Source organism: Vulpes vulpes, chromosome 9 (assembly GCF_048418805.1).
Source record: "Vulpes vulpes isolate BD-2025 chromosome 9, VulVul3, whole genome shotgun sequence".
In the NCBI taxonomy this organism is placed as follows: Eukaryota; Metazoa; Chordata; class Mammalia; order Carnivora; family Canidae; genus Vulpes; species Vulpes vulpes.
In genome coordinates this window covers 34,905,295-34,921,150 of record NC_132788.1, presented here as the reverse complement: position 1 = coordinate 34,921,150, position 15,856 = coordinate 34,905,295, and the positions used below count along the sequence as shown (strand labels likewise).

The 15,856-nt window shown below is 44.6% G+C and overlaps 1 protein-coding gene across 2 annotated transcripts in view; it reads left to right on the top strand.

Annotated features, from left to right (window-relative positions):
• CRYL1 (crystallin lambda 1) overlaps positions 1–15,856 on the top strand; it is a 176,941-nt gene that overhangs the window by 160,277 nt on the left and 808 nt on the right. For both annotated transcript variants that reach the window (XM_072719807.1, XM_025996640.2), the window contains exons 6-7: positions 9,460–9,565; positions 15,600–15,706. In XM_072719807.1, the coding sequence (XP_072575908.1) occupies positions 9,460–9,565; positions 15,600–15,706 (213 nt within the window). The remainder of the gene's footprint in view (positions 1–9,459; positions 9,566–15,599; positions 15,707–15,856) is intronic.

The window sequence follows — 15,856 nt, the reverse complement described above, 5'->3', positions numbered from 1 at the left end:
AGAAGCCAAGGAAGACCCAAGCTCCTGCCCTCCACACCATACCCTCAACTGTATGATTTTCTACATTTTATGTGTTTTAAAATTTAAAAGTTTAGTTTTTTTTTTTTTTTTTTAATTAAAGAGGTAATGTGTTTGACTGAACCTCCCTCGTGGTTGAAAAGAACCAGCCTATAGCAGCCCTACTCCCTGAACTCCAGGATCTGGGAGTTTCCTTACCCTGCTCTGAGCCTCATGTCCTTCCAGAAGTGATACTATCTCTGTTTCTTCTTTTCTTTTTTAAAGATTTTATTTATTTGACAGAGAGAGAGAGTACATAAGTACAAGGGGGGGGGTGCAGCAGAAGGAGAAGGAGAAGCAAGGAGCCCAATGTGGGGCTTGGTTTCAGGACCCCGGGATCATGACCTGAGCTGAAGCTGGATGCTCCACCCACTGAGCCCTCCAGGAGCTCCAATTCTATCTGCTTGTTTCATTCCTGGCTTGGGCTTCCCTTTGGGGACCAGCCTTGGGCAGGTCTCCTGGCCTCACATAGGAAAGTATGTTTCCTCTTACTTCCTCTCCTGCCCTGTGTCCTCCCATGGCCTCGCCTGCCTTGTGCTTTTTCCTTCTGTGTTCATCTACTCAGTGTCAGGTGCTGCATGCACGGAGTCAGCCAGCCTCCCATCCCCAGCGTGCCCAATTCTGTGCATTTCTTTTTTCTTTCTCATCAAGGCAAAATTCACCCAGCAAAGCTTTTTCTTAAGACATTTTTTTTCTGCCATTTCTGCATTATTTATTCTATCTCCTGAAAATACAGCCCAGACATCGGTATTGATGAGGCCAGCGGGGTACCATGTCCCACCTCTCCAGCACCTGAAGCATGCTCACCTTTCCACCCTATTCACACGCCCTGGGTCTGTTGTCTCTGTGCCCACCTGGCCTCTGCCTTTCTTGCCTCCCAAAGCATGGGGCAGCCTGTCTGTGGCAGCAAGTGTATCATCTGGGGACATTAAAGAGGTCTCTTGACTTTTTTACCCTATGAAGTTTTCCCAAAGGCTGTCATGGATCTGTCATGACTGTCATTTTCCTTGGCTCCATCCTATCTCTCAGTACAACAGCTCAGTGGGCACCTGGGAGTGCAGGACCTGCCTGGGAGTGCAGGATCTTTGGAGCCGACGTGTCACCTTTGCCAGGACCTTCCTCTAAATTAGTTGCAACCTGCTTTCACATTGGCTTAAAGTCCAGAGAGCTCCCTATTGATGGCCTTCTGTTCAGAGGTAGTAAGGGGAGGCGGTGCTTTTTTGGAAGCTCCAAAACCGTATTGGAACCCACAGTCAGGACTCAGCAAGTGTTATGTGTCCCATGCTGACCCGAGAGAGGAGGAAGTTAAGTAGTCAGCTATCTGGTTGGAAGGACTCAATGCATGTACAACTTGAGGTGTGTTCCAGTGCTGTGATAAGCCGCTGGGATGCGGGGCTACAGGCAGGCGGCTTTAGGCAGAAACAGCGCCTGGCACGTTCGTGTAGCTCTTCCTGCGCCACACTAGTGCCGAGTCCCGTGCCCTGTGCAGGGAGTCTGGTCCGGCTCCACTCTCCCAAGCTCCTGTCTGATCTGATGGGCACCGTAGACTCTGCCGCGGTGCACACTGAATCTTCTCTCCAGAGAAGTCCAGGGAAGATGTAAGTCGCTGAAGAAACTAGAATTCTCTTCCCTCTGAAAACTGTTTTTGCTGGCTGGGAATCATTCATAGTCCTGACAGTCTATAAGGAGTAGGCAATTTTTATGATAGGATTTACTATTTTATGGGAGGTTACCTTCTGAGTAGCCACATTGGCCAGCACCAGAGCCCCCCTGAAAGGACAGCTGATTTATCATTGTAGACCCCTCTGGACTTATTAACAGATAGACATAATGAAAAGATCAACCATATATTCAAATTTTTAAAAACCTGTTTGGCATTCCTGGATTACTTTAACGGTGTTTAAAGTCAAGACTTCAATGCTAGTATTCTAACAACCCTTAAAACTAAATGAAAATGCTCTTATGCTAACTCCTGACCACCTATCATCACCAATATAAATCATGATCTATCAATCAGTATCAATGATGGATTTCAGCTCCTCCCATGTGAGCTGGAAAGTTAACAGGCAGTGGGCAGTGGTCCCCTGAAATAGAGGAGGGAAAGGGAGAAGGGGGAATATAATGGGGGGCCCCAAGAGAAAAGGCAGGGAAGAGAGGCTGCCAGTGACAACCAAAACTGCAGCCTCCTGTGCCTTCTGGGAGGGCAGGAGGCCGGCCGTGATCTGGAGACACAGGGGCAGAAAACTCTGCTGGAATTACAAAGGAGAGGTAGGCAGAGATGGGGCTGTGCTGTGCTTCTGGTTTTGGAGGGAGTGCTTGTACTCCTGGGTGCAAACCTCTTTGTGAAAACTTTGTCCCCAGAGGACCTCCCGCTATGGCACTGCTCCCTTGCTGACAGCAGTACAGTGATATTTGCACAGAAGGGTGTATTCCTTCTACTGTGTTTGTTTGTAGGTCAAGACTTCCCCTTATCTTTCAGACTCCAGAATACCATTATTTTTCTCCCTGAAAACATTGTTCTAAGCACTGCACAGTAAGAGAAAAACACACTGGGGAGTTATTACCACCTGGGGCCGACAGAGCTCTGGAGCATACCTTGTAGTGTAGTCTTTCCCCTCTTTCCCTTTCCTAGTTTTGATTTGTTTCCATTTAAACAGTTTAATTTGAAGAATAATCAAAGGGGAAAAAAATACCACCTATATTTCCCCTACCCTGGAACAGTCAACTGCTTTTATTTTATTGTGTTCTTATCTTGTCTTTATTAAGAATACTTTCCTCGAGGGGCCCCTGGGCATCTCAGTTGAGCGTCCGACACTTGATTTCAGTCCAGGTCATGATCTCAGGGTCCTGGTTCTAGCTCTGTGCTCAACATGGAGCCTGCTTAGGACTCTCCCTCCCCCTCTCCCTGCTGTCCACTCATGCACAGATGTGCTCTCTCAAATAATTTTTTAAAGGACTATTCCATTTTTAATGGTTTAATGATATTTCTTTTAGTTGATCTTTTAAAAAAAATCTAATCCCTCCCCTATTATAAGTTGTTTTAAGGTAGTTCCAAGTTTTCTGGCACTATAATGCCACAGTGAACATCCTTGCCGGGATAGTCTCTTCTCCTGGGGACTTTTCATAGAATAATTGCTGACGGTGTGGGATTTCCCTGTCAGAGAGGAGCAATGTGTCTGCCACCTGCTAGATGTAGCAAAGATGCCTTCAGAGGGTTTGGCCCGCATCTCTTGCCATCAGTGGTGCTCGTGGGCTTGCCTCCCCCACCTGCCCAGGACAGTCCACCTTGTCCCTCTCATCTCTTTTTCCCCTGGGCGCCCTCTCAGCAGCCTCTAGACAATGGGTGTTTTGTGAATCAGTGTCCTCTTGCATCAGCCAAATTTGGTGTTCAATCAGCTCTTCCACAAGTTAGCAAAATTTTCTTGAGTCATTCTGCAGGAATGTTTATGCCTTGCTTCCAAGAAAACTTGCAGGTTTTGGCAAGAAGCCGGGCCTGACCACAAGCTTTTGAGTAATAGTGGGGCCTCACTTAGTAGTCTTTTCTTTCTTACGTATTAAAATCTTGCATTTGCCTCACCTCCCTGGAAGCTTGACTGGGGGTGGTTGGTGCAGGTCTTTTTCCCTCTTGCTCTGGAGTCAGTTTCAAGTTGCATGGAGGAGAAGTAATGCTTGTCAAAGAGTATAGAAAACAAAACTATAGGGGCACCTGGGTGGTTCAGTGGTTGAACATCTGTCTTCAGCTCAGGTCATGATCCCAGGGTCTTGAGATTGAGTCCTGCATTGGGCTCCCTGCGAGGAGCCTGCTTCTCTCTCTGTTTCTGCCTCTCTCTCTGTGTCTCTCATGAATAAATAAAATCTTAAAAAGAAAACCTATATAATACATAAATGGAAGGAACTAACTCATGATTCTAGTTTGTTTTTCACGAGAAAAACCGTGAAACATCCTGGTGGTTCTTAATTTCCACTTCAAAGCCTGTAACTACATTACTTTCTCTACCATTCATCAGGACTCCAGAATTGGATGTTTCTGAAAAAGAGAGTCTAGAACCCCTCACTCATACTTGAGTTATTCTACCTCAGTGGTTATCTCATATAGCTCATGCTGAAACATCTTTGCAGGGGAGGAAGCTCACTGAAGTTTAACTTTGTTCCATCCTTGCTCTAATTAGAGGTTGGTGGGCTCTCTTTCTGTAATCCCTGCTCCTTGACCTCTCACTGGAGTGATATTAAAACAAGACCAATGGCCCCTTCATGCCCTCATTTGTTGCATTTCATTATTTGACATCTTCCTAAGATAAAACTGTTTCTGGCTCCCATTTTTCAGTTGAGACAGTTGATTGAAGGCCAAACAGCTCTGGCTGAGGAGGTGTGGAAGGGCTCCTGCATGACCTAATGCAAATTCCTAGTGGCACTATCAGGGTCCCTGGTGGTGATGATGGCAGCCAAATTAAAGCAATATTTGCATAAGAAAAACCTGAAAGTTCAGAGTGTTGTGAAAAATAGAGCAACACAAAATAGAGGAAGATCAAAAGCTGGGGATTAGTAAAAAGAAGTGGATAAGGAAGATGGCATGAAGAGAAATGGGGAAAGTAAATGAAAATGAAAGCATGCAAAAAATACATGAATTGAATCAGAAAATTGAATTTGAGAATGCAATGATTAGGAAGAAGGAAAAATAATTCTGTGTCACTGGTAATCTGTAGGGGCAATAGTCCCAGGAGATTCATTCATCAATACTGCACCCCTAAACTAGGCCAGATCCGCCTCCCCATTCCATGTTCCAAACACCAGGTCAGCCTTTTGCTTATTGTTGGCCATTCCATGGGTCTTTTCTGTCCTACAAATAAAGGGCCAGGCCCAAGATACCTGAAGGGGAGGACCATGCTCTAGACTTCTACTCTATCCACTGTGAGGGTCATGCTGGCTTGGCCAGAGTGCCCTGATATTCAGTCAAACATAGCCTAGATGTTGCTGATATCAAAAGATATTTGATAAATGTGATTACTTTAACATCTATAATCAGTTGAATTTAAGTATAGGAGATTATTCTCAATCCCCTGGTCAGGCTTCATCCAATCAATTGAAAGGCCTATTAAGAATAGAACTGAGGTTCCCACCATCAGCTCCTGCTCCAAAATTCAGACTTGTCAGTGCTCTCAATCATATAGGCCAAATTCCTGAAGTAAATCTCTTCATGTATATATAACACACTAGTTCTCTCTCTCTGGTAGGAGATGCATTCCCAAATCTTTAATTATACTAAAAGTTTGTGTAGGAGGGGTTTGAGTACTTTATTAACTGCCTTGCATTTTGTCTTTACTCATAGATGGCAGTCTTGCCACCACCACCACCAGTCCCCGCCTCATGATGGCCATGCATTCCCAGCAGACAAGATACAGAGCGTGTGTACGGGCATGAGTGTGTGCTGGTTGCTTGTGAAAAGTCTTAGGTTTTAGCTTAAGGGAAGTAGAGGAAAGAAGGTTTCAATAAAGGGGATTCCTTACCACTCAGGATGGCCTCTCCTTGCTGAGTGATTTTTCAGGACATGATGCAAACCAGGTTTTAAACTAACAGTGATCTAGTGTTCATTGCTCTGTATGAGTTTTTGGAATCTTTTTAACCACTTGGGGCTTTTCTTTATACGTGTGACTTGAGAATTTTACCACAAAATGAAAGAAGTACTTATATTTCTACTGATAAATATTCATTGAACCACAGACATGCTGGAGCAGGTAGGGTTTCAGTCTTCAAACAAGCATGTAGTGTAGGATCTGTTTCCAAGGAATTGATGATCAGATCAATGTGTTTAACTCAAGTGCCTGTTTCTGCTCTTTTGCCACCTGTGATTATCAATTATATTATTGATAATAGCATCGAGGCCGCAGATGTCACCAAGGATCTGGGTAGAGTGGAGCTTGACAGCAAATTTGAGCAGCCTGAGCTGCAGAATTATCCAAAACATGAACTTTTGCTCCAGTACTGAGTGCGGTGAGGGTAAACTCAAAACCTGGCTTGGTGAGCATCTCCGCTGGATTACTACTTACGACCGTTTCTTTTCTCTGCCTTTACATCTGGGTAAAAACGAGAATCTACTTCAGAAAATCCAAATAGGGCAGGAAGGAGGAGTTAGGAAGTAAAGATATTAAAACTTTACCCTCTTCTCATTTGTTCAGTTAATTGAATAGTAACTGACAAAACATAGATGGTCATCTTGGAGAACATTTGGGCATTGGAGGAAAATGTGGCTCCTTCCCCATGTGGTGACATAGTGGGGAGAATCCTTCTAAGGTTTTATTTAGTTAGGGTCACTATTAGCTCTCATAGATCAAAAATTACTGATCTTGGGTGGCTCACCTTTGGTGTATTTTTTTTAAAGATTTGTGTTTATTTATTCATGAAAGACACAGAGAGAAGGCAGAGACATAGGCAGAGGGAGAAGCAGGCTCCTCGTAGGGAGCCCAGTGTGGGATTCGATCCTGGAATTCAGGGATCACGCCCTGAACTGAAGGCAGACGCTCAACTGCTGAGCCACCCAGGCATCCCACCTCTGGGGTATTTTGAAATCCTTCGAAGTCAGCTCTAAACATACCAAACACAATTATGGAAGAAGAGAGCCAAGAAAAATAGCATGGTAAGTGTAGGATGACTTCCATATTTGTATCCTTTACAGTTTGAGCACCGTGTGGAGACTTCAGGCTGTTTGGGATGTTGACCAGGAACCTGAGGGAGGACAAGGGCAAGGGAACGTCTGCAGAGTCCCTGCCTGGCTGTCTTTCAAGACATTCCAGAACTCACAGGGTTCAGGAATGCCACAGCAAGTGCCTTTAGGCAGCCTGGGGAGAGGACCAGAAGCCACCCTTCCGGCCCTAAGAGCGTGATGAGGAGGGAGAAGGAGGCAGGAATGCCTGACAATTGGTTTCTTGCTAGTACTGGACATTACCATGGATCTTGTGTTTGAGTAAACTGGATAAATTAATTTACTCTCCTTAGCAGTCAAAATGAGTGTATGGTGGGATGACTTAGAACAAATAGGAAACCTAGTGATGCATTATGATAGCCAAGCAGACTAACAGAACTTTGCGAGTGTTATACCATCAGGTTTTGGAGGGTTGTAGAGTGATGGGTGCTCACTTACAGTGCTGGAGGCAGTGAGCATGGATGGGTACAGCCATTCTGGAGAGCACCTAGCATTATCCAGTAAAGTTGGACCATGAGTGCCCCAGGACAGCAGTTCTCTTCCTGGATGTGCACCCCACAAGCCAGGAATAAGAACATTACCAAATATGCATGAACAGTAGGATGGATAAGTAAACTATGATTTTATACATCAACAAGGATGGACAGACTACAGCTACACACAACACAAATGAACCTTAAAAGCATAAAGATGAATGAAAGAAGCAAGTCACAAAAGAATGAATGGTGTGAGTCCATTTTGAAGAAGATGAAAATAGGCAAAAAGCAAACCGTGGTTTAAGAATGTCAACATAGATGGCAGATCTTAGAAGTAGAGAAATGGTTGTAACAAAAGCCTGGATGTTTGCCTCTGGGGAGGAGGGAGGAGGATGCGACTGGAATGACAGACCTGGTGGTGTTGGTGGGTAGGGGGCGGGGTGCATTTTCTCTCTCTCTCTCTCTTTTTTTTTTTTTTTTTTTTTTTTGCGCTTTCTCAATCTCTAGACCACTTAGGTACTATTGTGTGCATCTTTGTTGATCTCACACACACAAAGATGGATAGAAAGTGGTTCTTTCAAAGTTTCCCAGTCATGTCAAAATGGTACTAGCCCTTCATGGGTGACTCTGTCTTCTTGGTTGTTTGGCTCCACCCCCTTTCTGGTCCTCCACCCCAGCATCACTGAGGTGGTCCCAACATCCCATGGACCTGAGGCACTGGCATGTCTTCCCTCAGCAGCTGATGCAGGTGATTGAGGTAGAGGGTACAAATTCCCTTCTTCTCTGGACCTTGTGAGTAGCTTGGAAGTCTGGAAAGCCGAGATGTCACAGCAGTCCCAGAGATGGAGGAGGAGGCGTAGAGGAGGAGGGACAGCGGACAGCAGGGGGAGCTCTAGCATCCAGTTCCTGAGCCCAGAGAGCTTATCCTAGACCTCCCTGGGCTGCCTGGAGGGCAAACTGGCTTTCCCTGTTGGCCACAGGGCCTGGTAAAGCCCTCTGATGAAAGCTTTCCTCTGCCACATAGACATCCTCTCCAGTAGGACGATGGATAGCCCTTTCAAGGAAAGGTAAAGGATTTGCTCTGTAAGAGGCCGAGTAGGGTGGGCCACTCATCCGAGCCTCTTCATGGGGGCCAAGTGGAGGCACCATGTGTGGATGTGTCCCTGGGGGTAGGGGCAGGTATGAGATTTCCACAGCAAAGCATTTCATCCTCTGCCCAGGGACTCTAGTCACTGGGGGGCTGCCAAGGAAAGAGGTGCCAGCCAGTGCAGCTGCTCTTGGTAGTCTCTTAGAGAAGGTAGACTTGGCCTAGCTGTCAGGCAGATCTCTTTTCTAACTGTGCTCTGTTTGTGGAAGAAACCACTCAGGAAATAAGAACTGGAGACTTAACAGTAATTCCAGCAGTGTGACCAGTGAAGACTTAGGGGAAAACCTGATGGTTTCCCTATGTCTGCCTTCCTGAGAGCTGAAGTACCCAAGGTGAACATATCTTTAGACATCGAGGAACCGGCAGTGGAGTACCAGGTCACGCAAATATGTGCTAACGCATTCCTCCTCGTTCCAGCATCAGTGTGAGGTGGAGGCTGTATAAAGAACAAACCAAGTAACACAGAGGGCCAATTTGACATCTAACCTGAATGCGTAACAACTTGCCTCTTGCTTTGCAATTCACATTTGCAGAAGATTCCAGGGCCCCACCTTGCAAACAACACACAGTTCTAAGCTGCATTTCATCAAAGAATGTCATTTTTACAAACTCATTAAAAGCTGGGCAAGGCTGGGCTTGCAGTCAGGCCGGCCTGGCCGTGGTCTTAGCATCCAGATCTCAGGCAAATACATAGAAAGTCCTTCTTGCGCTTTTTCACCAACACCCGGTTCTTACTTCTCCCCCTTCCCATCCTCCTCTACCCCTGCCCTCTCCAAAGCTGTGAGTGATACACAGCTTATAAAGTAGAGAAGGGAAGACAGTGGGGGTAGGCACAATAAGGCGGCAGGTGGATTACAGCTATGGAGAAAGTGAGTTGGTATTTGACCATGTCACAAAATATTCTCTTTTCAGGATCTGTTTATATGTTATAGTTTTGTCATGAAAAGTCTGATGAAAATTCTATTACAGCACTTTGGAGGGTATTTTGGGACCAAACTCTAAAGAGATTAGGTTGAAATGAAGGCAAGAGAATTGTCTTTCCAGAGGACTCATCTGTATGCTGCCCCATTTTCTCCATTCAGGAAGGAATAGTTTCTCCGAGTGACCTTGACCTTGTCATGTCAGATGGCCTGGGCATGCGGTATGCATTCATCGGACCCTTAGAAACTATGCATCTCAATGCCGAAGGTAGGCTTTGCTTCCATAGGGGCGAAGATGGGAATTTTGTGCTGTTGAGTGTTCTTATAGGGTTTGTAAACAGTTAAGTTTTGCCTTAAAAAAAAACAAAAAAAAACACAAAACTGAATAGAAACAGGATCATATGAAAGAGACAGTGCCGGCCCTGGTAACCCACAGATAAGGGCTGGGGCAGATTGCTGTGTCCTGAGATGACAAGCCACATGGAATCCTGGAACCTCAGGACTCTGTGTAGTAGAGAGCACTCAGGTGGGGGTGAAAAGAAAGACAAATGAAGGTGTTATCATAGAGACTTTGCCACATGGCATCCACCCTGACAGAAGATAAAGTTGTGTTTTCCTGAGAAAGATGATTCACTTATTTACAGAGGCAAGACAGACAGTGAAGTGACCACCTGTGCTGTACATATCTTCTGCCTAAATATGAACAGCTTCTCTGTGTGACTTGCTGAGCTGTACATTCCCCTCCAGAAGGCTGGGAAGCCAGGAGGGTGGTGGTCTGTAGAGGAGGGACAATTCAGGGCAGCAGTTCAGGCCAGGTCTGTCATTTACCCTGGAAGCCTACTTCAAAGGGCTTGAGGAGGTAGGTACGAGCCCACGATCTAGTGACTCTAACAGAAAGATAAGTTGAGAAAGGTGAGAAGCTTCCAAGAATGAACTTGTCCGTCACATTTTAAACAATTCAAAAACAAGGCACCTTTTGAAAAGCAAGCACTAAAACCTACCCCAAACTGAGATTTTTAAGAGCTATGAATGATGTCACCTAAATGTCATTACTACTTATAATTTCAACATTGAGAGTTATGAGTAACTTCTATTACCTTTTTGCTTTTCTGTGTTGTCGTAACTTTCTACAATTATTGCCATATTATCTTAATAATTATTAACTTATAAAACATGTAGAAAGAGAATAGGAATATTGTTTTCAGCTCCATGGTCCACGTTGAACCAAAGTGTTGAGAAATTGGAGCTTATCCTGAAGAAGGTGACCAGAGAAGAGAGAGAGAGAGAGTGTGTGTGTGTGTGTGTGTGTGTGTGTGCGCACGCGCACATGCACATGCGCCTGTCTGTCCATGTCTTTTGTGGGGGTGGAACCAGATTGAAAGAGTGGATGTGTTAGGCAGACAGGTTTGGGTTCAGTACACCGCAGGAAGTTTCTAATAACTGGAGCTGAATTTGAGGGGGAGGGCCATGCTACAAGTGGATGAATATTCAGAGCCGCTGAGGGCTGGTTGCCCACCAGTCAGGATGTTTAGATATGGAGCAGAGATACGGAGTAGAGATACCTATAATGAAGTGGGAAGTTGGAATAAGTGACCTCTGGGAGTCTGTTTGAGTGAGATTTTATAATTCCACAATGTTTTGGTAATAGTTTAATTTTTGCCACAGTAGTTAATGAAATAGAATTTCTGATGAATAAGTCAAGACAGTTTTTAGCAGTCGTCTTCTTGCAGGTACATGTATGGTGGCTTGAGTGGATTGGTCATGTGTGTAATGCAGATGATGTGGTTCAGTAACTGACTTGACTCTTCCTCAAAACTGCACATAGCCAAGAGGCACTGGAGGAATAGAGGACTAGCAGGAGCATATCACTTCTGTGGTGGGACAATGATCGAATACAGGAAGATAATGTAAAGACAGAGGCCCTCAAAAAAGTGGAACAGGAGTTTTGAAGTATCATTAAAATAAAGTATTGGAGAATTTCAAATGCTTTTTTAGCCAGTACCTTAAAAGTGGCAAACCTATTCAACATTTGACATATATAGAGACCTTGTTCGATAACCACCATGTTTTTCTCATTTTCCAATTTTTTTTCTTCAGAAAAATGAGATAATTCAGGTATCATGAGACATCAATAGGGAGACAACTGAGAGCAGCTTTGACTCTCAAACAAATAGAAACAGAAGCCAATGAAACCAGAAACTCAAGAGCCAAATAGTGCGGCAGACAGGAAGGAGGCCTGTAATAATTTTTCAAACAAAGTAAATATGATAACACCTAATTGGCTTAATATGATAATGGCAGATGGATGTAGTTTTCAACTTCAGAGCATTCCAGAGACTAGAATAAAACTATTATAAGATGTGGCTTGAGCCAGTGGAAATGTTCATTATTCTTCATGGTGCCATCCAGAATATCTCAAGATTGCAGGGGAAGAATTCTTTTTTTCTGAAGTTGTTTTCATAAAGTCAGTGTCTCAGGTTAAGGCTGGTTATTAGTCTTAAAGCTACAGTTTACCTGCAAGTGGTCAAAATATTTTAGGATTTGTTTTTAATCTCATAAAATGGCACCTGAAAAATGAGAGGCCAGCATGCTTACTTTGCCTTTTGGCTGCTTTTCAAAGGCAACCCCCCCTCTAGGACAAGCTCTCAGAATGGGGGATCTGGTTGGCGGAGCCAGTCAGCCTGGGTCCCTCCCTGCCTTCCAAGCTAACCAGCTTTGTGCAGGTGAGTTCCCCCACCAGTAAAATGGGGATGGCAACAAGGGTGCCGTGAGAATTAAACCAGATGGATTTAAACCAGATGAGAATTAAACCAAATCGATGGCTGGCACAGGTGAAGTCCCTTGAACAGTGTTATATTCATACAGAGTGTGGTCTTGTTTTCTTAATTCACTTAGAGTTTTTTAACTCTCCCCAGAAGAAAAACGGAATGATTAAACATTAGGACATTTTTGCAACAGAATGGCAATATCTCCAGACTTTAACTATTTGGTTTGTTTCTTTGCTCAGCTTTTAGACTATTAGTTCATCAGGAAACTGCTCCGTTTTATACCTGGCAGCTCTTTGGACACCTCCTGGATTTACCTCTACCTAGGGAATGATGGTCTCGGAATCTGACAGCCTCTGGAAATCACCTCCAGTGGAAGTCAATTTTTACCATCCTGCCTCATAAAATTTCCTCCTGTGTGTAGATGCTTCTCTCTCTCTTTTTTCTAATCAATATGCCTACTTGGTGGGTTTGGCTCATTTACATGGAGCTGTTCTTTTCAATGAAACGGGTGAGCTGCTAGAGTGGGGACTTTGAAGAGTTAAGGGGACCCAGGTAGGTTTCTCTCTCCACCTGCCTCCCTGACATCAGCTGAGGTCTCACTCACACAGGTGGGAATTAGGTAATGCTGCTCTGTGCTTTGGGGCCTCTTTGATCTTCCTCAATACGTTCTGTGAAACTCTGTCTCTTAAAAGCAGGTGAACTCAGTAGATGTGGGTTCATAGGCTATGTGAAAACTAGACTCCTCTGGTGTGGGTAGCGGTAGTTAGGGCTCTCCAAGAAACTGAACACCCAGAGCATGTCACGGCGCTGTTTCCACACGTAGCAGCGGGGCTACGTGCCTGCTGCACACATGCAAACAGAGGAAGGCTCTCTGCCTATTCACCCACCATGGTTATGCTGAAGGTTCAGGAAAGCACACCATCTTGCCTTTGAGGGCTCACCACGAAAGACTTCCAAGTTAGAAAATAGCATGATAAACTAAGTCTAATTTCATGAGAATCCATTCTTTTCTCCATTTTTCCTCATTCCATAGGAACATCTCTTAAGAAATTCGATTCAAAAGTCTTCTAAAAAGCTAAGCTCTAGTGAGTTTGGGGGGCAGGGGGCAAGAAAGTATAGAAGAAAAAAATTAGAAGTAAAGACCAAATTTCGTAGTAATATAAGGGAAAGACAGACTAGCAGGATAAAAGGTGGTTTCTTTTCCTTGACATTTCCAGTGAAACTGGTGTTGTGTAATAGTTGCCACTCAATCCTTTCACAGTGTGGAGAAGCCAAAATTATTGTTGGAAATAAAGTAGAATCCTCCTTTTAATAGTTCTCTGATGGAAGAGGAAATGTTACAAATAACAGTAACTGATAAATGTACTGGAACTCTGTAAACAGTGGGACACGGCACAGATCTTGACTGTAAGTCCCCACGAACTTGTATTTTGGGCATGTGGGAGAGCCCTCCTAAGGGAGCCAGGCTCCTCTACAGGGGAAGCTCGAGGGTCTGCACACACCTACTCTATTGGGTCCTTAGCCTCACCACAAACAACGGGGCCGTTTATCCCAAGAACCTGAGTGCGTGTTATAGAAAGTGTTATGTTAGAGTGAAATTATAATTGGTTTCCCAAACAGGTGGGAGAAGTTATGAGTTGTACTGTAAGGATTTTAACCACATTGTATTCTATTTTGAAGAAATATAATGCTCTTTAAAACAGCTGATTTTATAAAAGGCAGCAGGGAAAAAAGTTATAGAAAGCCCTGAGGATATTAAAACTGACTTCACAGGGACAGTGAAAGGTGAACACGTCGTATTCAGAAGACGGAAAATAATCCAGAAGTGAAATGTGGTGTGTGAATTGAATCCTGTGGTTTATTGCTAGTCACGTAGGCGCGGGAGGTGCGGTTGGTTCCTGAGAGGGGATCCGTGGAGCTTCTGCTGGCAGCACAAGCGAGGAATGCACAGCTACAGTGATTCTTCCTGTTTTCTTCTCATTTCACATCTTTATAATTTACCCAATTCTTGTGTCTCTGCTCCCCCAAAAGGAATAAACCATATTTGTGTCTAGATTTTATCACCTTTCCTTCGAATAAACAAATGGATACCGTGAAGTAAATATTTAATTTCCAAAAGGAAACAAATGTATAGGTTGTTTTCTGTGTTCCAGAAATGCTAAGCCCTTCAGGGTACTAGCCAGTGCTGGAACAGGGAGCATTTCCAAATTCTGAGTTTGCAAGTTACACTTGAGACAGAACTTTTTTTTTTTTTTAAACTCCTTATGTTAAAAAGAGTATCCACCACTTAATGGTAGGTGCTAACGTCAGAAAAGTTGGTAAGTTTGAAATGTTTACCCTTCAAAAACGGTTTCTCTTCTAAGAGGGAATTGGATATAATTTTAGCACACTGGAAGAGAAAGAAAACCACTTGAGCCAAATAAAATTAACATCAAGTGATTTTTTTAGGCTTTCATATCAGTGTAGGTCCACCAAAACTAAACTCCAAAAAGGCCGTTTTTTGGTTTTTGGTTTTTTTAAAAAGGATATTCCTTGCTGGTCATTTTTATTTTGAGTTAATCATACAGTTTTTGTGGAATAGGTGAGAGCCAAACTCTGGGATCTCTGTAAATTCTACGGTTTCATTTGTTCCCTGGTTATCTTTTTAGCCTGACTGACCGACTGCTGAGTCTTTCTGGTCTTGAAAAATGTTGGAAATGGGCCAAAGGCAGAGCAGTGAGAGGCTCAGCCCCCATCCTCAGGGGGCCCAAGACTTGGGCTGCTGCCTCCATGTACCTGGGTCCAGCTGCCCATCTGACTCATGCCCAAGTGCACGCCCGCACTGGCCCAGCCTCAGCTGCCTCCTGGGGCTGGGGCGGGGGACAAGTGCCGGAGGAGCTCCGCTGTCTGCTGGGCGGAGCGGGCCAGGGCAAGCCTGCCCCGGGTGGGGGACGAGGCAGCCTGGCTGGTGTTCCTCTCGGTGCACCTCTAGTTCTAACAGAAGTATGAGCTTCGGCCTCATGTAGTCTGCCTGCTTCTGAGTTACCATGCTTCTCCCTACCTTGCCCCTCAGCATAAGCCTCTTCTTCATGTTTCACATCACAATCTCAGGGCCCTATTTTAGGATCCAAGACACTGGCTTCCCCAGGGCCCCGAAGCTGCAGAAGCACAGCAGAGCGGCATAGCCAGGGATAGGCCATTTGCACCGGGGACCTTATAGACACATTATCAAAGGAGATATTTTTGATGAAAATAGGACGTAATGTGATACTAAACAGTGCAGGAACATGGGCCAACCTGACAGAGGCCCCAGGTCCCATCATTTTCTAAGGATTTTAGGATTTGAGAGGAAGATTAAATGGTAGCACTGGTGAGGGTCCTCATGCCCCAGCACCAGCTGACCAAGGTGGACGCTCCCCTGGCCTTCTTCAGCCACAGGAGGAAAAGAATGTCATTAATCTGACCTAGGGTGAGACCCTCTAGATGGATGTCTTAGTTTGGAGTTATGTAGCATTCTTGCTGATATTGTGGATATGTGTTTTCATATGATTTCAGGTATGTTAAACTACTGTGACAGATACAGGGAAGGCATGAAACGTGTCCTGAAGACTTTTGGGCCCATTCCAGACTTTTCCAGGGCTACCACTGAAAAAGTTAACCAGGTATGTAGACTCATTGTAGAGGATTGTGCTAGCTGAGCTGAAGCACTGGGTCACTGGTGAGGTTTTATTTGCAGCCAGAGTCTTTGCCCTTGACTTTGATTATTCCTCACTCCTACCTTTGCCTGTCCACAGTTCCATTGTGGTCATAGC